The sequence below is a fragment of the Sceloporus occidentalis genome, unplaced genomic scaffold (genome assembly GCF_023333645.1).
Source record: "Sceloporus occidentalis isolate IW3139 unplaced genomic scaffold, rSceOcc1.0.p SCAF_6, whole genome shotgun sequence".
NCBI classification, from domain to species: domain Eukaryota; kingdom Metazoa; phylum Chordata; class Lepidosauria; order Squamata; family Phrynosomatidae; genus Sceloporus; species Sceloporus occidentalis.
This window is the reverse complement of record NW_028316986.1, coordinates 24,226,493-24,250,123: the sequence shown is the minus strand read 5'-3', so window position 1 is coordinate 24,250,123 and position 23,631 is coordinate 24,226,493. Positions and strand designations below refer to the sequence as shown.

General features: G+C 42.2%; 1 protein-coding gene across 5 annotated transcripts in view; it reads right to left on the bottom strand.

Annotated features, from left to right (window-relative positions):
• Positions 1-7,249: 7,249 nt before the first annotated feature.
• SRF (serum response factor) overlaps positions 7,250-23,631 on the bottom strand; it is a 117,354-nt gene continuing 100,972 nt past the window's right edge. For all 5 annotated transcript variants that reach the window (XM_089529120.1, XM_089529122.1, XM_089529121.1 and 2 more), the window contains 4 exons: positions 18,341-18,460; positions 13,361-13,552; positions 9,721-9,797; positions 7,250-7,720 (listed from right to left, as the gene is read on the bottom strand). In XM_089529120.1, the coding sequence (XP_089385246.1) occupies positions 7,625-7,720; positions 9,721-9,797; positions 13,361-13,552; positions 18,341-18,460 (485 nt within the window). In that variant the 3' untranslated portion in view covers positions 7,250-7,624. The remainder of the gene's footprint in view (positions 7,721-9,720; positions 9,798-13,360; positions 13,553-18,340; positions 18,461-23,631) is intronic.

The window sequence follows — 23,631 nt, the reverse complement described above, 5'->3', positions numbered from 1 at the left end:
ATGAAGAAAGTAAGAGTTTAGAAGCAAGGTCAGCTGAAACAGCTGGGAAAAGCATGTGAGGAGAATGCAGGATTTGGGCTGAGAAAGACCAAAGGAGCCCTGAGGAACTTATGAGGCCATGTCATGCTTTTTTTTAATTAAATACATTCTACATATTGTGGGATATTTTCCTACCCTGACCAGAATTCCTCTCCATTGCAAGGTATAAAAATGACCCATAAGTAAAGAAGTGTTCGCATTTGTACCCACAGCCAGAGAGAAGTAAAATAGCATTAACATTATATAGCATGCAACATACACTTCCTTCATCATGAGCTCTTTCCCTTCCTCAGTGAATCCGTGTCCCGCAATGATAGACAATTGTTGAAGTCAACCTACCTGAGTACGAAACATGAGGACTTTTTCCTACTGCTTCCTTCTCTGCATCATGCTTTGCCACCAAATGGCATGGGCCTTTTTAAAAACAACAACAACAACCATAGTTTTTTGTGGGTTTTTCGGGCTATGTGGCCATGTTCTGGAAGAGTTTCTTCCTGACGTTTCGCCAGTATCTGTGCAGGTAACAATATTGGGCTGCAAATGCTGTCTCTCCTATTGAATAAACTGGCTAGAGCTGATGGTACTTGCAGCTCAGCAACATCTGGGATGCGAGCTCCATCCCTGCCTCAAAGACACACACAGCTTCCAGTTTGCAAGGTAAACTAGAAAGTAAACCTCTGGAACTATGTCTCCTACAGCTAAAACTCACAAGCATTATGCAGCTTTTCTGTCTCTTCTTCTGTAACATATTTTTTAAAAGGGAAAAAAAATTGGAAGAAGTGGTAGGAAAATGCAGAAAGATTACCAAGGGGATCAAATGACAACTGGAGCCCCTATACACGTTTGTGAATGACACAAGGCAATTAATTACCCATTTGTTAAAATCTCAGCTGGATTCACACAGACATACACCCAAACATACACATCCCCTCCCAAAGTGAACAATCTATTTAGAAATCAATTGAAAAGGACCAGAAAGACAAAGTTCTTAATCCCACCAATTTGGTACAGCAGGAAGAGCTTGGGAAAGTTACTTGTTTGTAGTATTGCTGGCTAGGGGAGTTTGGAAGCTGTTGTCCCAAACAGTAGTTTTCCTGGCTCAAAAAGCAGGACAGTCCCCCATATAGAGCAATCTATGTTAGCCTTGCATTTAGGAACTCACTTGGTAGCCATACACAACAAGACTTTATGACACACAGCTTTTTAAACTGCCATTAAAGTTGAAAAATAGTCCCTTTGTTGATACTTACAGCACACCGCCACCTCCATCTCGTTGCTGCCTTGCCCTCAAAGTGTTTCTAGAGCGCACCTTGTCATTGATAGGAAAGCCTGCCAGTAAGCTCCCTGAAGTGCTGCTTTAAAGATAAAAATGTAAAACCCCATAGGCATGCATGGTATGGCATTTGGCAAAACGATGAGGTTAGAGATAGCAGGGGGCCCCAGTTGTCCTATTTCACAGATGTGTGGGACAGAATACTCCCAAACTGGTATAGTGTATATATTTGACTATAAGTCGACCTCATATATAAGTCGAGGGCAGGTTTTGAAGCCAAAATTATGGATTTTTATATGACCCATGGATAAGTCGAGGGTAAAACTTAGGGGGAAGTAATGAAGGATATAAAAGGATGAAGCAAAGTGAAACAATGCCAAAGAATGTACAGAATTACAGCAGGCATAACTATTTGTACTCATTCTAAAGGCTGGATAGAGGAGTAGAAGGGGGTCAGTGCTTCCAGGGCAGATTAAACTCTTGCCTTTCCCCTTTCATTCAGTGGATGGGTGGCTATATATATGTGTGTGTGCGTCAATGTAAATACTGTACTAACTCATATATGAGAGTTAAAGTCCAGTACTTACACTGACCCATGGATAATTCCATTCAGGGTTGTTGGTTTTTTTGGTAAATTCTTTAACCTGCATTTCTAGATTTATACATAAGCATATACAATATATCCAGCTTGCTGTGCTGGCATGATCATGACATGAACAGGGCTTGTGTGATCACCTTTTCCTTCTTCTAGCAGCCGGTACATTCTGAAAGCAAACCAGTTTGCACTCCTGGGCCAATAATTTATTTAGAAGGCTGGTTATTTTAGTCCAGATGGACAGTATGCCACAAGCAAAGCAGAGCGCCCAATAGATGACAAGAGGAAACAACTTAGCATTAAGCCAATTCTTTAAATCACAGTTGGGCTATTCTTATGTTTGGCATATTTATGCTCTTTATTTGTAACACATTTAGGTTAAACCAGAAGTGGAAATCATGAACCCCTCCAGATGTACCCCAGTTGCATTGCAACTCTCAGCAGTCCTAGACAGCCCTAATTATGTGGTGACATGAGAGGCAGTCTTAGCCCAACAGGTGAAGTTTGAGATTATCAGCACACCTACACCCCCTGTGATTTTTGAATGTCTGGCGGCTGATTTCCAAATAGGCTTTTCATTTGCAAATATTTCAGAATGTTTTGTTAAATGTAAAGTCAAAGGCTTTCATGGCCGGCATCCATAGTTTTTTGTGGGTTTTTCAGGCTACATGGCCATGTTCTAGCAGAAACGTCGGAAAGAAACTCTGCTAGAACATGGCCACATAGCCCGAAAAACCCACAAAAAACTACTTTGTTAAATGGTCTAGTGATAAAGATTCTGGAAGTGGTAGAATGTACCACTTCATTAAAGAATTTTATGAATGCTTCACAACATTAAAAAAAACTCTCTAAGTGGAATACCAGTGCTTTGATGTTATTTTTTTTAACTGCTGTTTCTGGGTTGTTTTTTTAACATGAGAGAACATTAACAAATCGCTCTTCTTATATATCATTTGAAGCAATATAGCTACCTCTATCACCTTACACCACCCCACTGAATGGTTAAACAAAGCCTACAACCACTGATAACGGTAAATGTTATTGTTCTTTGTAGATCTCTTGCATCCCTTGTATTTTTGGCTTGTGTGATCATCACACAACTGTATAGGCAACTCAGATTTACTTTCCTGGAAACACATAGGCAACCAGAGACACAAAGTCTGTGCACAAAATGATACATTTATTGAAAGAGTATTTTTTTAATACAAAAGAAAGCTCTGTACATAGTACTGCGATTACTGTCACATCCTTCCAGAAACACAACCCTGGAAATTAACAAAACCACACACACACACACAGCCACTCACACAATGCGCACACACACACACAAAACCCCAAAACAATCTGTAAAGTGAACTAAAAAGGTCACCGCACAATAAATGCCATGTCATCCCTGATAAGTGTTCTTACAAGTCAACACTTTAAATTGCATGCAACATTAGCGTTTAACCTGCATATCTTAAAAGGGCTGCATTTCCTAAAGGAAGAGCAGGAAGAAGATTGATTCCATGGAGATCCAGAGGACTAGAAATGAAGAGAGAAAAGGAAGTATAGAGGGCAAATTCAGAGAAGAGCCTGCATTTGTTGAGTTTGGCATCCTTTCCTAATTTAGTAGGCAACTTTTGGGTTAGAAACATGATTATAAAATTCCTGCTTGGAGGATGTGCCTCTCTCCCAATCATCTCCATAACACTTTCTCCCAGAAAAAAAAATATACACACTGATGGCAGCATCCAATGATCCACATGTGAACTTTGCAGCAGGACATATGGCATTACTGGACACCAGTAACAAAATTCATCATATTCTTTGCCCTTTAACAGCTCCTCAGTGGATGAATACAGCTGAAAGTTTTAACGGATCAATGTGTCACCATATAACTGTCTGGAACCAGTAATTTTTTCTATATCTGCCACGGGAAAAACATCATTACCTTTCTTTCCTGGTGCATGAAGAAGTATTGTAAATTTTTTCTCCACACACAGCTCAGCGCAGACTCCGAGCCTACAAAGTAGTCTCACACAGATAATTAATGACATCCATTTATTCATTTATATCAGATCTTCTTAAGTCCATATATTTGTTAGAAAGATTGGGTCAAAAAAGCTTACAAAGTTTTTCAAGTAAGTTGGGAAAAGGGAATTTTTTAAACAGAAAGATTCTTGGCAATCATGTATTCTGGAAGAATTAGATTTTATTACCTCCATGTGTTTTAAAAAGGAAAGACTTCAATGATGGAAGAAGTATTCAGCTCAAAGCTTAATGGAAGAGTTTGCTGCACATCATTAGGGAGAGGTTGGAGAGGGAAGAAAACACACACATGGGATTTAACAGTTAGTTTTCTTGAGCCACAACTAGTCTTTCAGTGGATTGTCACATCTGAAGATGGGAAAAGTGAGAGATTAAAACAAGATGATGCTTTGGCATCACTCTTTACCCATCTTTCAGTATATAAACAAAATAATCACTCTCCTCCAGTTGCTGGGTACTGAAGATACCATTAAATACATCAGGCCAAAGGGTCATCTGGCCACCTGCATGTTTTGGACTTCAGCTCCCACAAGTCCCAAATAGCACAACCAGTGGTAAAAAGCTGTGAAAGCTGTAGACTGAAATACCTACAAGGCCAAATGTTTCCCAGCCTTGAAATATACATTGGTTGAAGCCTGACCCTTATTAATGAATATCTAATACATATCTTACATTATACTGTACATTTTACTACTAGCTGTAAACCAGAGCTTGAAAAAGTAAGTTATGGCAAATAACTTCCAGAACCTCCAGTCAGCGACACTATGCTAGCCAGGAGATTCTGGGAGTTGTAGTAAAACATATGTTTTCAAACCGTGTTGTAAATCAGGTCTGAGTGAGGTAATTTCCAAGTATGTGTGAGCACCCTTCCCCATCTACTCAACCTTGATGCAGGTGTTTGAGGGAAAAGACCAGTTTAAACGCTAATGTTCATACAAAGCATTTCAAAAGGTTACAATACAAATTTAAAAGGCCCCTTTCTTCTCCTTTCCCCCTTCACACCTCATGGCCCTTTCCTCACCCGCCCCATCCCACCCCCAAGTACAAACCCTATGAAAACTGTACAGGAGCCAGACTTTAATTCCTTTAAGAATTACATAAATACTGAGTTTTAACACTTAGAAAAATAAAGTCTTTTTTTCCAAGGCTTCTTTTGTCTTTTAATTAAAAAAGAAAAAAGTTACAGTAGCTGCATCCTTTCTCTAAAAGTCTGCAGCCTCTTGCTCCAAAGCTGGCCCTTATTATGGAGGTGGGGGAGCACATGTAAAGACCACTGAGCTGTTCACAGCAAGGTAGTCCTTGTTTTCCATGGTGGGGATGAAGAACTGGTTTCCCTCCAGCTTGTTTAGAATGAAGTGCATGATTGTATGCAAGCAAACTAGGGGATGCACAACTATACCATCAAGCACTCTCCTTCCTATTCAGAACATGGAAATATTACTTCTTTTGAACTATAGCTCCCAGAATCATGCCACCTAGGGATTCCAGAAGTAACTTTTCCAAGCTCTACCTCCCACTAATAGCATGGGTTGCCTCCAGTTCCCCATTGCAGACCTTGTAGCTCTGCAGCTTTTCCCTTTTTTGTTCTTGCATTTGTTCACCCCCCCCCCAAAACATCAGTCAACGTCAGTCAACACAACAAGCAGTTTTTCTAAAGCACGTGGACATGACCGTAGGTGACCACTACTCCTGTCTTGTCCCCTATATCACACAGGAGTCTTCCCCCAACTGCTCTGGGGATAAATCTGTCTTACTCCAGCACTTCAGAAAGTTTTCTAGGTTTCTGTTTTGGGTTTTTTTTTTTGTTTTGTTGTTGTTGTTGTTGTTTTGAATACATGACTTAGAATACCCAGTCAGCATGGCCTGTTGCTGTGCTAACTGAGGGATTCTGGGACTTGCAATTAAAAAAAGCTTTTCCAAGCACTGGCCTTGACCCATCCAACTGGTTTAATTTAGGAACAACACACTCCGAGGTAGTATCCCCTAGCAGGTGGAGGCTGAACATGCTTCATGAAGATAAGGCAACACCCCAACTCATTTCGGCTAACTGGGGAAGAAACAAAAAATGCCACTGTCTGGTATAGATGCCTGCCTGCGATCTCATTGGAGAGGCAGGGTATAAATAAATTTATTATTACAATTATTATTATTATTATTATTATTATTATTATTATTTAATTTGTGGGTAAAACTGCCTTGGGATGGACCACTGAGTCAAGTTTTAAAATACCTCCCCACACACACAGGTTTTCCAAATGCATTCCTCATTCCATTCTCTGATTAAAAGGGACTATCACAGCTGCCACACAGCAGAATTAATGCAGTTTGACATTGCTTTAACTGCCATGGTTCCATCCTAAGGAATCCTGGGATTTGTAGTATGTTGTGGCACCAGAGCTCTCTGACAGGGAAGGCAAAATATTTCACAAAACTATAAATCCCAGAATTTCATACTATCAAGCTATGGCTGTTAAAATGGTGTCAAACAGGATTATTTCTGCCGTGCAGGTGCAACCCAAGACTCAGCTCTTCTTTCTTCTTGAGAGAAAAGCACTACCAAAACAAATCCTGAGACGATTATCCCCAAGTATCAAACAGGGCAAGGAACAATTGCAGCTACCAGGCTTAAGCGTCACTGAATGTGTTTCCAAGAAGGAAATGTGGCTAACAAACACTCTTCTTTGCAGCAAAACAGTGGAGGAGTTGCCAGGCATACCATACAGCCAGTCAAATCTGTTCCTATCCACCAAAACATACATTCTGGGAGAGGAACAATTTAGGAGGAAGTTCAAGATGCTCTGCTTTTTGCCCTCTCCCGGCCTAAGGTGGACGTCAGTGGGAACAACAATCCCTCTGCACAAGCTGAGGGTAAAGGCAAGAGGCCACTGTGATGGCCAACCCACAATGCATCACTGATTGCTTGAAGGCACAATGCTGCAGCCAGCTGGAGGACCTGAACCTGGGAGTAAGAGAAAAGAGAGGGGGCACTTTGCCCCAGTAGAAGGAAGAAGGAAGGCAAGATGGATGTCTATGGTTGAAAAGAAACTCCCTTTTTTATGATGGCTTTGAGCCTTTCTGCAATCCAATGTCTCCCTCCAGCCTCATTTGCTCTGCCTTGCAGGCAATAAAACTGGGGAAGTTGCTTGACATTCTATGGTTATATGAGGACGGGAAGTGAGAGTGAGAGAAAGACTTTCCCCAATGAAAACAAAATGGTGTATACACAGGGGAGCAAACTCTCACACCTGTGAGACACAATTTCTTTGGCTGGAGTGTAGAGGAAAAATGACACCCACCCACCCCTACCCAACAAAACACAAAAGCACAGTAAATGCAGCATTCAAAATGCAACAAAGCTCCCTCTCACCCCAAATAGCCCAGGCTCAGCTCCTGCTGCTGGCCATTACAGCCACTTTTAGTGTGTTGTGTGTGTATGTATGTGTGTATGTCTATGAGTCAGTGTAAAGTGTGAGAGAAGGAAAAAAATGTGAAAAAGGCAACAATAAATAAGTGACGGAGTCCATACAAAAATAGGGACCGCCAAGATCCTGGTGCAGCTTGAGGAGTGGCACAGATCCTGAGGCTCTGCAGAGCACAGATGCTGGAGGCGATGGCGGTGGCGCTGCAGGTTTGCCTGCCAGGTTCACTCTTCCTTCCCTCCCCCCACCAGGTCCTCCCAGAGTTGCTCAGTCATTCTTGGAACTATGTGACGTATCCAGGTTGACTACTTGCAGCTCTGTCAAGTTGGTACTGCTGCTGGACTGCTGCCCAATAACGGCCATCTGGAAAGACACAAAAGGTTAACACAGGACTATTAGCAGAAAGAGCCTCATAGTCCTACGACTACCACTTGAGCTTGGAAAGGTTATGTCCTCAGACTCCAGCTCCTAGAAGTCTCCTCAGTTAGTGGTCAGGAAGTTTTTGGAAGCTGCAATCCAAAAAATGAACTTTTCCAAGCTCCTGGCCTCTTACAATTGCAAGATTCTGCCTCGCCATCATTTAGGAAAAAGAGAGAAATAATGGGCATAACAATATGACAGAGGTGTACAGAAGGCTCTTGGTATCCACTGGGGTTTAGTTCCAGGACCACTCGTGGAAACCAAAATTTGTGGATGTTCAAGTCCCATTAACTTTAATAGTACAGTGGATAGTAAAATCGACTTATATAAAATGGCAAAATCAAGGTTTACATTTTGAATTTATTATTTTCCGAATATTTACAAGCCATGAATGTTTGAATCCATGTATAAGGAGGGCCGACTGCACATCCAGTTTTAATCCAAGAGGGAAAGATCTGTGCCACAGGCCTGACCTATCTGACTATGAAAAATACATTTGTCTGATTACCTCAAATGTCACCTAACAACCTGGATGTCTGATGTAGCCACATCAACTGAATCCATGCTTCCAATCCCACATGGTTCTCTCTCTTTCACAACTGAGGCAACAGAAGAAATACATAAACTTTTCACCTAAAAGTGGAACTTTCTTCTTGCGAATGTGTACACATGCCCTGAAGTGACAGAACAAAAGCCATACATTGGTCGCGACTAGCCAACCGGCTAAATGGGGATGAGCTTTCTTTAGGCCACCTTTTCTAGGCCCCTCTCCATATGGAGCAAGCAGTGCTGTCCTTTAAAAAGGCTGCTTGGTCATTCAGGATGCTGCCGAACAAGACTGTCATCCACCAGATCAGTCTCAAGCAACCAAAGTCCTGAACCGCCTGCATGCAGGGTTTGGTCTGCGACTTCCAGTGCATCTTTACACCTGCCGTTTCATCCCTCACCTATCGCTACAGGGCTTTTTCAGAAGTTGGATGTATCTTTCGAGCCTGTGCAATGGATTTTTCTGGTGGACCATCGCCTCCCAAAAATAGTATTCTACGGTGAACTCGCCACAGGTCAGCGTAAGAGGGGCGCTCCAAAGAAGAGATACAAGAACTCCCTGAAACAACATCTCAGGCTTGGCCAAATCGATCACCAACAATGATCTGCCCTGGCTTCGCATCGGGAGGCATGGAGACGCACTATCCACGATGCTGCAGCCTTCTTTGAAAGCTCACGCTGAACGAGTCTCAAAGAGAAACGACAACGCAGAAAGAACCACAACCCGGAAACATCACCCAAGGAGACTTTCTGCTGTGCTTTCTGCAACCGGACTTGTTTATGTTGGATTGGCCTTTTCAGTCATCAACTAAGTCCTTCCTGAATCTTCGTTCGCGAAGTTAAGCCAGAGTGAGAGATGTTGCCTTCCACCCAGAGTGGGACCCATGGCTGCTCGCAGATAAAATTGGTTAACTGAACACAACAGGATGTACTGCTGTAGGTATGCATAGGATTGCAGCCACAAGCAGTTTTATATGTGCTGACACACTAACATGCACACACCTACACAATACACCAGTGTAAGCAACAGTTTGTCAGAAGAAAAGCTGGATTTTGCAACTTGTATGAATTAAGCATTTCTTAAATTTTGCATAATATATCTGGCAGTTTTTATTCCACTCTCCATAATTTATTCTCTGTAAATTCCACCACTGCTTAAAAGCTAACAAACAAGCTCATTAATCAGTTAATGCAGCTGTATAATTTTTATTTTTTCAACATTAACAAAAACAATTTATTTTACTCCTTCAAAACAATCAGGTTTAGTGGATTAATTTTTAAACTATGTTGTCCTTATTCCTAAGTAAATATGCTTAGGACTGCAGTATCAGTCTCTTGGGGAAAGAATAACTCTCCAATGAAGTGCAGGTGGCACAGGCACTCTGTTCTCAACCCACCTGATGAAGCTGGACAGCTGAGACTGGGATTTGAACTGTTCCTGATGGTGCTGTAAGGAACACCTGAGGGACACCACCTGGCAAAGAGAAAACCAGAGGCATGCTGTTATGCCATAATTCACAATTACCAACATGACAAGACTATCTTTCAAGGCTAGAGGATGAATCAGCTGTAAATCAGAATGGCAAAACTGGCAAAGAACAAACTCAGGACCAGGAAGGATAAAGTGATTTCCCAAACAAACTGAGCTACCCCATACAAAGGAAGCAGTACTCGCCAAAGAAAGAAGGGCTTTCTCCCAGTCCCACCACCATCCTTGGTCCTGTCTGCACAGACACAATATAATGACCTTCCCCTGTTCAGTGTACAATCTGCCCTTTCTATCCATGGGCTTGGCTTCTGCAGATTGGAGCATCCGCGGATGGCCCCACTCCATTCTCCCCAATGGCAGCACGTGAGGTATGGTGCAGTGTGGCATCATTAAGAAGGACAGGACATGAGGTCCTGTGATTTTTGAGATCTATGGGGCGGGGGGTGGTGTGGAATAGAACCCTGCAGATACGAAAGGCTGAATATATGCTCTGCTGGGAGACTGAACCATATACAGCCTAAACCCTGGTTCTAGTGTGAACAGGCCTTAAAATGAATTATTATTATTATTATTATTATTATTATTATTATTGCTGCTGCTGCTACTACTACTACTACTACTACTACTATAGTTGGCCCTCCACATTTGTGGCTTTGACCTTTACAGATTTGATTAGCATGTTCTCTCTAGGAATTGCTAGGTCCTCCTGGGAAACTCTGCTGAAAGTTGACCATAGAGTTGCACTGAAAGATCTAGAGGTTATTGAAGAAAACATTTCTCTGGGCATTTGTAGCTCCTCCAGCATGATTCTATGGTCAAATTCTGGCAGATGTTGACTACAGAGTTCTGCTAGAGGACCTAGAAATTCCTAGAGGTGTTCTCTCAAGTTAAAAAGTAGTTTTTATTTGCAATTTCCCCACTTTCATGGAGGTCCTGTGCCCCTAACCCCCGTGAATGTGGAGGGCCTACTGTATTATTAATTTCATTTGTATGCTGCCGTTCTCCCAGAAGGCACCCAAGACAGTTCACAGATAAGAAACATTAAACATTTTCAATAAAATACAAAACAAAATTATCTACAAGCAATATAAAATCACAGATAACAATACAAAAGTTAAAAGCATAATTAAAACTCACCTGCTCCATACAAAAAATTATAATTGTTTTACTCTGGATCTTCCAGGAAGATCCGAGGCCCTCCATTCCAACACTGGGTGGCAGTCTGAAATGCGTCCCACTGAGCCACCCAGTACATCCATCACTGCCATTAGTCACTTGCTCTGAAATCAGAATAAGGCTCCCAGTTCATGTGATCATCGCTGCACACCTCATTCTGACCTCAGAGTGAAGTGACTAACAGCGGCAGCAGATACGGCAGGCACCTCAGCGGGACACACATGAGAACGGCTGCTTGCCCTTGGAGCAGAGGGCTGGGTAATGGGAGAGGAGGTCAGGGCAGCTCTGGGGCCAGGTCACTCCAGACTGCCCCAGGAGTATTCTGGCTGGTGCAGACAAGGCCCTATGTATAGTTGGTAAGGAAGTGGAAATGCATCATCCCAGTAGCTGCTCCCAGGCTGTGGAACTACCCTCCACAAGAGGTCCTGTTATCTCCCTCTCTGCTCTCTTTCAGTCAGCAAGCAAAGCTCTTTCAGTTTAGGCAGGCCTTTTGTTTTTAATCACCTAGCAGAAGGGTACTGAAAGTGATGTGCTGTATTTTTATCTTGTATTTTGCCAACTGCATTTTACTTGTATTTAAAACGATTTTAAACCACGTACTGTTCAATGAAATTGTTGTTTTATTGCTTTTTAACATTTATAAAGAAAGATTTTAGTTAAACTTCCATTTGAAATGTATGTAAACTAATCTGGGTCCCTGACAGGAGAAAAGCAGAATATACATAGATGAAAAAATAATAATATAATATAAATAAATTCTCCTCCTGGAAATATTTTTAAGTGAGGTCATCAACAGACATCCTGGTGAAATGCAGGGCACCTGAACAGAAATTCAGTGGCAGATGCTTGCTTCCACTGGGGAGAGGACTTGATAAACCACTCTAACCCAGTGTCCTCTGCACGTGTTGAACTATAATTTATGGTGAACATGCAGGGGTAGCTGTGTTTGAGAATTATGAAAGTTTCTTCCAACCACTCTGGAGGACACCAGGTTGAAGAAGGCTGATATATATATAATTTTGATGAAGTGTATACAGTACTAAAATACTTAAGTAGTTCTCCTGGTCCATTTAGTCTCTAACTACAACTCCCAAAATTCCATTATTAGCATGCTGATTGGAAGCTTCTGAAAGATGTAATCCATATACTAACTTTGCAGGCTCTGACTTTGACTACTAGGCAGCTTTACAAGGTCTCAGACTGTGGTGTTCCTCTACTATGCTACCTAAGATTTTTTTGTAACTGGAGATGCCATGAAATGTATCTGCTACGACTTTCTGTTTGCCAACATTTGTATCATATTGTGGAACTATGCATCAGAGGCATGTGGCTTCTCCTGTTAACTGTTCTCAAAGCTGCTTTTTAGACATTATTGTCAGCTCTGTTGTCACATCTAACTGTAATGAAGCCTGAATCAGAGACTGGCAAAAGTTTTTATTGACTACAACTCCCAGAATCTCTCAATCAGCACAGTGGGATGCTGGCTGGGAAGTTCTGGAAGTTATAGTACAAAAAAGTAACTTTGCCAAGATCTCATCTATAAGTTAAATAACCATACATTCTTTCTCTATCTTTTTTTTCTATAGCTCCACTTCCTTCCCTTTACTTTGTGTTGGATTTCAGTGCTGTATCCACATAGTGGATTTCACATTTCCAATTTCTATGTATGGCTGAGGAAGCAGGACACTAAAGGAAACTGACAGGAAGAAGATTAAACTCATATGAAATGTGCTGGAGGAGAGTACTGCAGATACTAAGGACTGCCAAAAAGACAAATACATGGGCCCTACAACAAATCAAGCCAGAACTCTCACTATAAGCCACAACCATTAAACTGAAGCTATTGTACTTTGGGCATATCATAAGAAGACATGATTCACTTCAAAAGTTGCAGCAGGAAAAGAGGAAGACCACATTACGGTTAGACTGATTCAATAAAGGAAGCCATGCCTCTGGGAGAGTGCAAGACATAACCAGGGTTGTTGATGACAGGGGCTCATTGAGGTGTCTCAGTGATGGCATCATCGTAAGTTGAAACCAACTCAACAACCAATAACAACAAACCCACATGAATGTCTGTACTTTCAGAAATCACTTCTGCTTGTGGAAGGTGACAGTACTCATTTTTGTCAGCTTCCTCACTCATCAAAATGGGGTGATTCAGCTTATGCAAAGTTATGGAAACACTTAGTACAGACACCACAGAATAGAACGCTTAGACCGAAGACTGCTCAGAACAAGGGACCAGTCCATTCACACTGGCTCTGGTTATATATTCTCTCTGAAGTGGCCAATAAGCAAAACATGGCAAAATTAGGCTGCCTCTCCTATCATAAGAGCCATCGTAAATAACGGTTCAACTCCAGGCTTACCCTGATCCTGGACCTGACCGTGTGAAACTTGCATTGCTGATGGCCCCTGGGAGAAAGCGTTGAGAACGGCAAGCCCACCATCCCCGAGGCCTGACGTTGGAGCATACATCACTGCATGAGAGCTGGGGTACATCATGTGGCCTCCCACTGTGGTTGGCACTGATGAAGTCATGATAGTAGCTGGCAAGGTCACTAGAAAGAAAAGAAAAGGTGAAATATAATGAAGAGTACCAGTCAAATAGAGGGCATTACATCTGTAATTCCTATCTCTCCCATGCTTCAGCTATTTGAATTAGTTGCCTCACTCAGTTTTAAATACAGTGGGCCTGTTTACATAACTATCAAGTAGATAGCAGCTTAAAAGCATGCTGAAGATCTGTTTGAAGGAATATAGCTTCTTAGCAGCTGGAGGGAGCAGGTCTTGGGAACTATATGTGTTGTTACATGAAGGGCTAGATTAAAAAAGAGCAACTAAACGACACGAAAATGAGTTTTTCAATTTATGCAGTTATGGAAGCAAATATTAGTGCAGACACCACAGGATACAACTCTTAGATCCTGGAGTATTCTGGCCCTGAATTGCTCCTGAATTCCCACCCTACCTGCTCTCTTTTTCTTCAAGTTTCCAGCAAATTACGGGTGGCTGCCTTCCCATGCAGTCCCTGTTTGTTGCCTGGCACCAGTGATAAGGTCAGAATGAGGCACCCAGCTATGTTATCAACGCTGGGCACCCCGTTTTGGTCTCAGAGCAATTGGCACCCACAGTGGCAGCACCGGGCAGCTCGCAGGGATTGTGCATGAAGTCAACTGATGCCATCACTGCAAAGAGGGCTGAAAACTGACAGCAAAAGGTGAGTTATTTACCGCACATACTCATCTATAAGTCGACCTCATGTATAAGTCAAGGTTTTTGGGCCAAAATTATGGATTTAGATATGACTCATGGATAAGTTGAGAGTAAAATTTGAGGGTATGTAACAAAGGATGCAAAAGATGAAGCAAAGGAAAACAATGCCAGAAAACATACACTATTCCAGCAGGCATAACTGTTTGTGCTCAGACTAAAGGCTTTATGGATGAGAGAATATAAAGAGAGTGTCAGTGCTTTCAGAACAGATTACACTCTTGCCTTTCACCAGGGGATGGTTCATTTTTAATAAGAATTTAAGTACAGTACAGTACTTATATTAACCCGTGGATAAGTTGACTCAGGTTTTTGGAGTCAATTTTTTGACTAAAATTTCTAGACTTATATATGAGTATATACAGTAAATGCAAAATACGGGGAGGAAGCCCCAAATCAGGTACAGGTGTTGTGAAGACAGTCCAGATGCAATTTGGGGTTTTAGCCCTGTGTCATGTAAACAGAACGCAGAGAACCGGGGGGGGGGGGGGGTTCAGGGTAAACCACTCATGTAGACAAGCCCTTAGATTCCTCAGAACATTTATATGCAGAAAGAACCACGTATATTAACACACAGATGTATCATTTGCAAAGTCCAAGTAGTCTAAAAGAAATAATAATTTAATTTTTTCTGTTTAAAAAGCAGCACACCCACACTTGTCTTTTATAGTTCTATTTTCTTCATTTGTTTTTCAGGAGGGATTGATTTTTTATTGTTTAAATGAATAGCAAGCAAATATCATTCCCATTGCTTAGTCTTTTGCAAGCTCATTATACTCACTGAAACTTGCTAGGTGAAATAAGAGGCACAGTTCCTGTCCCCTTAGTGGTTGTATAGAAAAGGGAATTTCATCAGGTGATGAATACATCCTTTTATTTAACTGGCACCAGGCTACAAGAAAAGAGATTCCACCGAAGCATTAGGGGGAACTCCCTGATGGGAAGAACTGTTTGAGTGTCTCAGAAAGTGGTGGAATCTCCTCCTTTGGAGGTTTTTAAACAGAGGCTAGATGGCCATCTGCCAGAAGTAGTTTGATTGTATTTTCTTGCATGGCAGGAGGTTGAACTGGATGGCCCTTGTGGTCTCTTCCAACTCTATGCTTCTATATATTCTATGCACCATTGACACATCCTCAACTTATCAATACAGGTGCCAGTAGAGATATCCCATATTTGGTAGCTGTTCTCCAAGGAGAAGGGGCATGCACATGACAAGAGCCTTGAAAAGTTACTTTTAAAACAACAACTAGACCACATGCTGGCTGAGGGATTCTCAGAGTTGTTGTCCACAGTGGATCTTTTCCTAACTCTGCAAGTGATGTTATGTGTCTATTTGTGTGTGTTTGTCCATGCAAAGGAACTAGAATGTACTATTAAAACAGGATTCTCCTCTGTGTGCTCAAAATCATGTTCTGTTCAAGCTGGCTTTAGCTACCTCCAAAATTTTGTCTTTAAAAAATAAAGTACACGAACAATTGTGTTTATAGTTCCCACCCTCCCCTCTCTATTGCACTATTGTGCTAGCTGGAGATGTTAGTGTATGTAGCAGTTTTGATGTTTTTATTGATTAATGTTTATCGTATGTTTTATGGATTGTATATTGTTAAATTTTTATATGCTGTTACCCACCTTGATCGTTGGAAAGGCGGGCTACAAATAAAATTTTATTATTATTATTATTATGTATTTTGTTCATTTTTTGGACATTTACACAATTTTAAAAATTGTACATCACGCTAAGCACCTTCTCGGAGAAGGATGTGCTTTTATAAATCTGACAAACAAACAAGTGTCCATAAAAAAAACATAACCCTAAAGCACGAACGACTGAAACATGCATGCTGGCAAATCTGCCTACTGTACATGAGGACTTATCAAGAAATGGAGTTACTCACAGCTCTCTCGTCAGTGTAAAGCAGAGGTTGGAAAATTATTTTGGGGACTACAGCTCCAAGAATCCTCTAGCCTGCATCACCAGTAGAACTGGTGGATTCTGGAAACTGCAGTCCAAAAGAATGATTTTGTCAAGTTTTGGTAGGGCATATTTTGCCAATGCATTGCCACCATGCAATAAAATAATCTGATGACAGGAACTGGCTGAATTAGAAACAATCACAATAGACCATCTCATCTGGACTTTTTATAAGAATTTTAATAGAAATTTTAAGAAGCTAAAAAATCTGTAAGTCCCACTAGATGGCACTCAAGCGCCACTGTATTGGGAGAAAGTACTTTTCTCAGACTTTCCATTTTTAAAAAAACAAAACCGTATCTGCACTGACTAGTAAGGGGCTGGTGAATTCAAAGGAGATTGTGACCTTGCAGGCACTGATTCATTTTTGCACACAGAGCAGTGCCTGGGGCAAGAATAATTTAGAATAAATGCCAATTATTGTGAAGAGTTGCCATCATCAAGAAAAGCAGATGGCACTCCAGCAACGTTTTACAGGTGGAAAGAAAGCATTAGAGAGCTGGAAAGATCCTTGGAAGTCAGCTACTCTTCAGCCTGTGTGCAGTTCAGGATCTGCAATGCAGGATGCAAAAGCAGCACCCTGGACATAGGGTCATCCAACTTTGGCTTTAACACCCCCTGGTCATGGAGATGCCAACACTTCCTGAACTAGTCTGTTCCCTTGCTGAGCAACAGAAGTGATTGGTTCTCTTGCTGCCTCTTGATATTCAGCCCAAAACTGATGCCTTGCAACTACCACCCCATTGGTTCCACACCTATCTCTGGGGAACAGCTCTTTTTTCAGTGCAACAGCCCATCAGATGTTTCACGAGAGAAGCCTAGGCTGCCAACGACTGCACAACTATGTAATCCAGAGGTGTCAAGCTACAGAAAATCTGGAGGCGGCAACTACTCCTTTTTCCAATGGCCATGGCATTTTTTTAAAAAGGCTGCTTTTCATTTTGGCAATCAGAACTGAAAACTACGATATCAGATACTGCATGGGCACATATTTGGTCTTCACCCCCAAGCAAATCCCGTTCAGCATCCGTAAGGGAAAATACTCTAAAAACCATCCATCAATGGTATCTCACACCTGTTATGCTGTCTAAAATGTTTAAGGAGCTTTCTCTGGATTGCTGGAGGAGATGCTAATCTAGAAGCAATAATAATAATAATAATAATAATAATAATAATAATAATAATAATATATTTGCCTCCTCTCCCGCAGGATCGAGGCAGCTTGCAACATAATGTAGATTGAATGCCTAAAGTGAGAGAATTCTAGGATGCAGCCCTATATCAAATTTCACATATCACTGATCAAATCATAAATTTCATCACTGCTGCTAGATTAGAAGTAGCCAAATGTTGGAAGTCAGATAACCTCACCATTGATAACTGGTGGATTAGAATTTGAACTATCTGGTTGATGGAAATACTTTCTGATATGACAAGATTTTACAATGGGCAAAAAAGAACTGATACAATTCAAGAAGACTGGATGATCTTTACTATGTAAATCAACATTCCCATCAACTCCAACCTCCTACTTCTTCACAAAGACACTCTACAACTGAACAAATGGACTCACTGACTCTTTCTGAGAACCAATTTCTTGATTCTGCTGCAGAATAATTGTTTATCAGATGCACACATAGCCTTGGCCCATGTTATCAAATGTTGTTGTTGTTTCTCTGTATTTTTTTGTCATTGTTGTACAGACTCTGTATGTTTTACTGCAAAAACTCAATAAAATTATTATTTATTTTTTTGAAAAAGGCTGCTTCAGCCTTCTGCGACAGTGATTCTAATTCCCTGCCTTGTTTTTCAGCAAAGGGGGAACTGAGGGGCTTTGGCCGACCATATAAAACCTGAACAATTCCCATCCCTTATCAAGAAATTAGAAACTGGAAGGATACAGGTCTGTTTAAGAAAGTGCACTGTCCTGCTTTGCAAGACCCAAAACAACCTTTTCCCAAAGCAGTGCCCTTCAGGTATTTCAGAATGCAATTCCCATCAATCCCAACTGGCACTGCCAGAAGTCAGGGTAATCAGGCCGAGGATGTAAGTTGGCTGGCCTTGAGGGGAATGGAAAGATGGACTGTACTCGGTGGAGACTTACCTGTCCCACTGGAAGAGGTCTGGGTGAGGTCAGTGCCACTGTCACTGGTGGGAGGCGTCTGTTGAGGCGCTTGATGCACCTGGATGGCTTGTACGGGGACTTGCTGAGCCACAGCACTACCTGGGAAGCAAAAAGGATCGTTCCTTTAATCTCCTGGGGTTGACTTCACTTCTATTCATTTCAGTAATAAAATTCCAGGACTTGGAAGTGTGATTCAGACAGTTCCCAAATTCCCATTGGCCACGCTAGGCTGGCTGAGGGGATTCTGGGAGCTGTAGTCCAAAAGTAATTTTCCCAAGCTTTGCAAAATTCATTGGCCATCTTACCAGAACTGTCAAGTCAAGGTATGGCAATCCCTATACAAAACAGCATTTTTTCCCAAAATTGCTTTTAAGCTATTTATGTAACATATTTATACATCACACCTCCACCCACTCATAGCAATTTACAAAATGCAGATTAAAAACAGCAGTAAAAGCAGCATAAAATAAATACATCAAGGCAAAAGAAAAAAAGAAACTGGAGAATTTTGTCACAATCAAATGGGAAAACAGCTTAAAGGCTGAACAAAACAATGCAGTTCTCACTGCCTATCTAAAGCATAATGAAGAGAAGGCTAAATGAATCTTCCTCAGGAGGGAGTTTGACAGTCAGGGTGCTCCTACAATAAAAGCCCTGTCTCAGGTGATCACCAACTTAACTTCTCTCACCAACAGGATATAATAATACGGTCTTCAATAAAGATTGCAAATTATTCATAGATTCATATTGAAGGAGATTTTATCTAGTTGATGCTATTTGTTGCCCATAAGAAAAAAAAGAAATCGAAAGTAAATTGTACATAATCAATGCATAAGTGGCTACAGCAAAAAAAGACCAATTTTAAATCTACATGGGACAGGCATATATCCAAAACATTCCTTATTCACCTACAAGGAATAAGCATATACAGATTGAGTCTCCTTTATCCAGAATTCTGAAATCCAAAATATTGCAAAACCAAAACATTTTTCATAGGTGGCAGAGATAGTTACACCTTTGCTTTCTGATAGTTCAATGTACACACACTTTGTTTCATGCACAAAGTTATTAAAATATTGTAAACTATCGAGGTATAACACTGCTCTCCATCGCTGAAAAATCCTTGCAAGGATACACCTGAACAGATTAGTTCCTGCTATTGCAGAAGAACATCTCCCTGAAAGCCAATGTGGCTTTAGAGCTAATAGGAGCACTACAGATATGATATTTGCCATTAGACAACTGCAAGAGAAATGTAGAGAGCAGAACAAAGGACTTTATGTAGTATTTGTCGACCTCACCAAAGCCTTCGATGCTGTGAGTAGAAAAGGTCTGTGGCAGATCCTGGAACGACTAGGATGCCCCCCCAAATTCCTCGAAATGATCATCCTGCTACATGAAGGCCAGCAAGGTCAAGTCAGATATGGAGATGCTCTCTCAGAGCCCTTTCTAATAACTAATTGAGTGAAACAAGGTTGTGTTCTCGCTCCAACTCTATTTACAATCTTCTTCAGCATGATGCTCCAAAGGGCTACGGCAGATCTCGAAGAAGAAGACGGCATTTATATATGCTACCGTACTGATGGTAGCCAGTTTAACTTAAGCCGCCTGAGGGCCCGCGCTAAGACTCTAAACTATCTAGTCCGTGAGCTGCTTTTTGCTGACGATGCTGCCCTCGTTGCCCATACGGAAGCAGCTCTGCAGCGCCTAACATCTTGTTTCGCTACAGCTGCAGAGCTCTTTGGTCTGGAAGTCAGTCTGAAGAAAACAGAAGTTCTCTACCAGCCAACACCACAGGAAGAACCAGGGCTGTAGCTAGGGGAGGGCAGGCGGGGCGAGGCCCTGGGGCCCCCACTCAAAGGGGGCCCCGCACCGCCCTCCCTTGCCTCGCCTCGCCGCTCTCTTTCTGTCTTCCCTGCATGGCCCGCCCAGCCTCTCCCTCCCAACAACAGGGAAGTCAGGAAGACCAGAGTCGTGGCCATGTCGGGCCTGAGGGGGAGGTGCCAGGCTAGCAAAAGGGAGCTCTGGAGGAGAGGAAGGGAGGGACGGATGAGAGGCTGCATCAGGCTGCATCCACACTGGAGAAATAACTGAGTTTTTGGCAGCGCTTTAACTCTTTTTCTGGCTTACAGCTATGGAACTCTGGGAGTTGGAGCATGTTGTGGGGTCCTGATATCAAGGCTTGAGTGTTTTTCTGGCTCAAGGCTATGGAATTCTGGGAGTTGACATATGTTGTGGGGCCCAGAGCTCAAAGCTTAACTCTTTTTGGCCTCCTTTTATAGGACATGTCCTACATTTCACACTTCTGCCCAGAAGGAATTTCAAAACATCCTCTATTTTTTGTAAGATGACCAAATGTCCTCCTTTGCTAGGACGTGTCCTATGTTTCAACTTTCTGGCCAGGAGGAATGTCAAAATGTCTTCCATTTCTGGTAGGATGACCACATGCTCTCCTTTATCCAGGACATGGCCTACATTTCAGCCCTGCCCAGAAGCAATGTCAAAATGTCCTCCATTTTAGCAGGGTGACCAGACGGCATCCTTTATCCAAGACACGCCCTACATTTCCGCCCAGGAGGAATTTCAAAACATCCTGGTTTGTTCAGGGGTTAGGGTTGCCATAACCCTCCTGCCGGCGGGACATGCCCGGTTTTTGACCACTAGGGGGCGTCCCTGCATGGTTTCCTCCTTGACTCCCAGCCTGTTGCCAATCTGGTGACTTTCACACCAAAATGGGTCCTTTGCAGAGCCTTTGGTGTGATTTTGGTGGTTGGTTTTAATGGTAATTTTGAGAGTTGAAATAATTTCCAATTATTTTTATTCAATTAGGGCTATGTTTTATTGCCATATTAACATTACAGGGACTTTTCAGGGATTTTGACTGAATATTTGGTGAGATATGGGGGGGGGGATTTGGTGAGTTTTGGCCAAACGTTTGGGGAATTATCTTCGAGGCTTGTTGGCAACAGGAGGTTGCCAGACTCAGGAAGAGCCGGAGCTCCTCCTCTGTTTGGTCTCCAAGGCAGCAGAGGGGAGAGGGCCATTTCCTTTGGCACCGAGGTGAGGATGATGAGGAGGAGGAAGAGGAGGAGGAGGAGGAGGTGCGTGGCCATTTTCAATATTTATTTTGCCCCTGTGTATTTTTTCCAATGTTCTGGAATTCTGGTGTCTGTGAGGCATTTGGCCTTCTCTGTCAGAGAGCTCTGGTGCCACAATAAACTACAATTCCCAGGATTCCATAGCACTGAGCCCTGGCAGTCAAAGCAGTGTGTTTTGGACACAGATATCCTCCTTTTGTGAGTTAATGAATGAATCCAGTCCCTAGCCTTTATATCTCTCTCACACACTGCAGGAGTAATAACCCACTTTGAGACTGCTTTAACTCAATGCTAGGGAATCCTGGGAATGCTAGTGTTTGGGAGACATTGAGACTTCTCTGTCAGTGATGGCTCTGAGGCCACAATAGACTACAATTCCCAGGATTCGCCAGCACTGAGCAGTCTCAAACTGGACCATTTCCTCAGTGTGGATGCACCTGGGGAGGCATTCTGGGAACTGCAGTTCAACTACGTTTGGAGGGTTATGTGACTCCCTGTCAGAGATAGCTCTGGGGCCACAGTGTACTACAATTCCCAGCATTCCCCAGCACTAACCCAGGACAGTTAAGTCACTCTCGAACTGGATTATTTCCTCAGTGTGGAACTCTGGGCATTTCAGTCCAGCTATGTTTTATTTCTGCAGTATATTTTGGACCAGAGACAAGGTGACCAGGCATCCTCCTCCTTTTCCAGGACATGTCCTCTTCTGTCAAATTTCAAAATGTCCTCCATTCTGATCATGCCTAAGAAACATGCATTTATATTAACATTTTTTAAAAACCATCAATTTTTTCGTGTGTCCTCCATTTATTAAAACTGTGTCCTACATTTGAAAATGTTGTCCTACATTTGTCCCGGTTTGGAGGTCCTGGCTTATGGCAACTCTATTCAGAGTTTGCCTTTACCAGTCTCCTTGAGGCTGAGAGTGTGTGACTTACATGCCTAGTGGGGTTTTTTGCTTTGTTCAGAGAGTTTGCCTTTGGTGACTTGGGTGTGTGCGAGTGTGCGCCTTCAAGAGGTTTTCTTGGGAGGTTTGTTCAGAGAGGGTTTGACTTTGCCATCCTCTGAGGCTGAGGGAGTGTGACTTGCCCCAAGGTTTTCTTGGAAGATTTGTTTAGAGGGAATTTCTCTTCACCTTCCCTTAAGGCTGAGAGAGTGTGACACAAGCCCAGTGAGTTTTTTATGCCCAAAGAAGGGATCGAACCTTGGTTCTCCTCCACCGCTGCCTCCTGCCACACTTCCTCAGATGCATTTAGTCTCAGAGGTGCTCCAAAATCTCTATGTATTTGAATTCTATTATTATTATTATTATTATTATTATTATCTGAAAGAAAGAAGTTGGCAGCATGAGCTTTCCTAAAGTCTGCTTCCTCAGATGCATTTAGTCTCAAAGGTGCAACAAGATCTCCACAATATAAGAATTTATATTACTTTTTTAAAAAAATTAATAATGTTTTTGGCTTTTAGTTGGTTATGTCCTCCATTTTTCTTAAATGTCCTATATTTGGGGGTAAATCTTGTCCTACATTTTGGGGTAAATTTTATACTACATTTTTTCTACATTTTGTCCCGGTTTGGTGGTAGAAAATTATGACAACCGAGCCACGACATGCGGCTCCTTTATCCACTGCAACAGAGGCAGCATAAGCACTCTGGAGAGGCGCTACACCATTTGGACATGGCGCATGAGCCATGTCATTGACACACCCCCCATGTAAATAGCGGTGTGCCAAGACGGCGCCCGTGGCTCGCAGTAGGACTCAGGATATAAAAAAATATAGGGGCCCCAAATGTACTTTCTGCCCCAGGGCCCCTAAAGGCCTAGCTCCGGGCCTGGGAAGAACACTACCATCCCCACATCACTCTTGGCAAATCTGTGCTTAAGTCCGTCCAGCAGTTCACCTACCTGGGAAGCATGATCTCCTCAGACACCAAGATTGATAAAGAGATCGATCACAGACTAGCAAAGGCATATAGTGCATTTGGAAGGCTTCACAAAAGAGTCTGGAGTAACAAACACTTGAGGCAAAGCACAAAAATCAGTGTGTATAGAGCCATTGTACTGTCTATTCCCCTTTATGGGTCTGAAACATGGGTCACCTACCGCCAACACCTACGACTCCTCAAACGCTTTCATCAGCGCTGTTTACACACAATTCTAAATATACACTG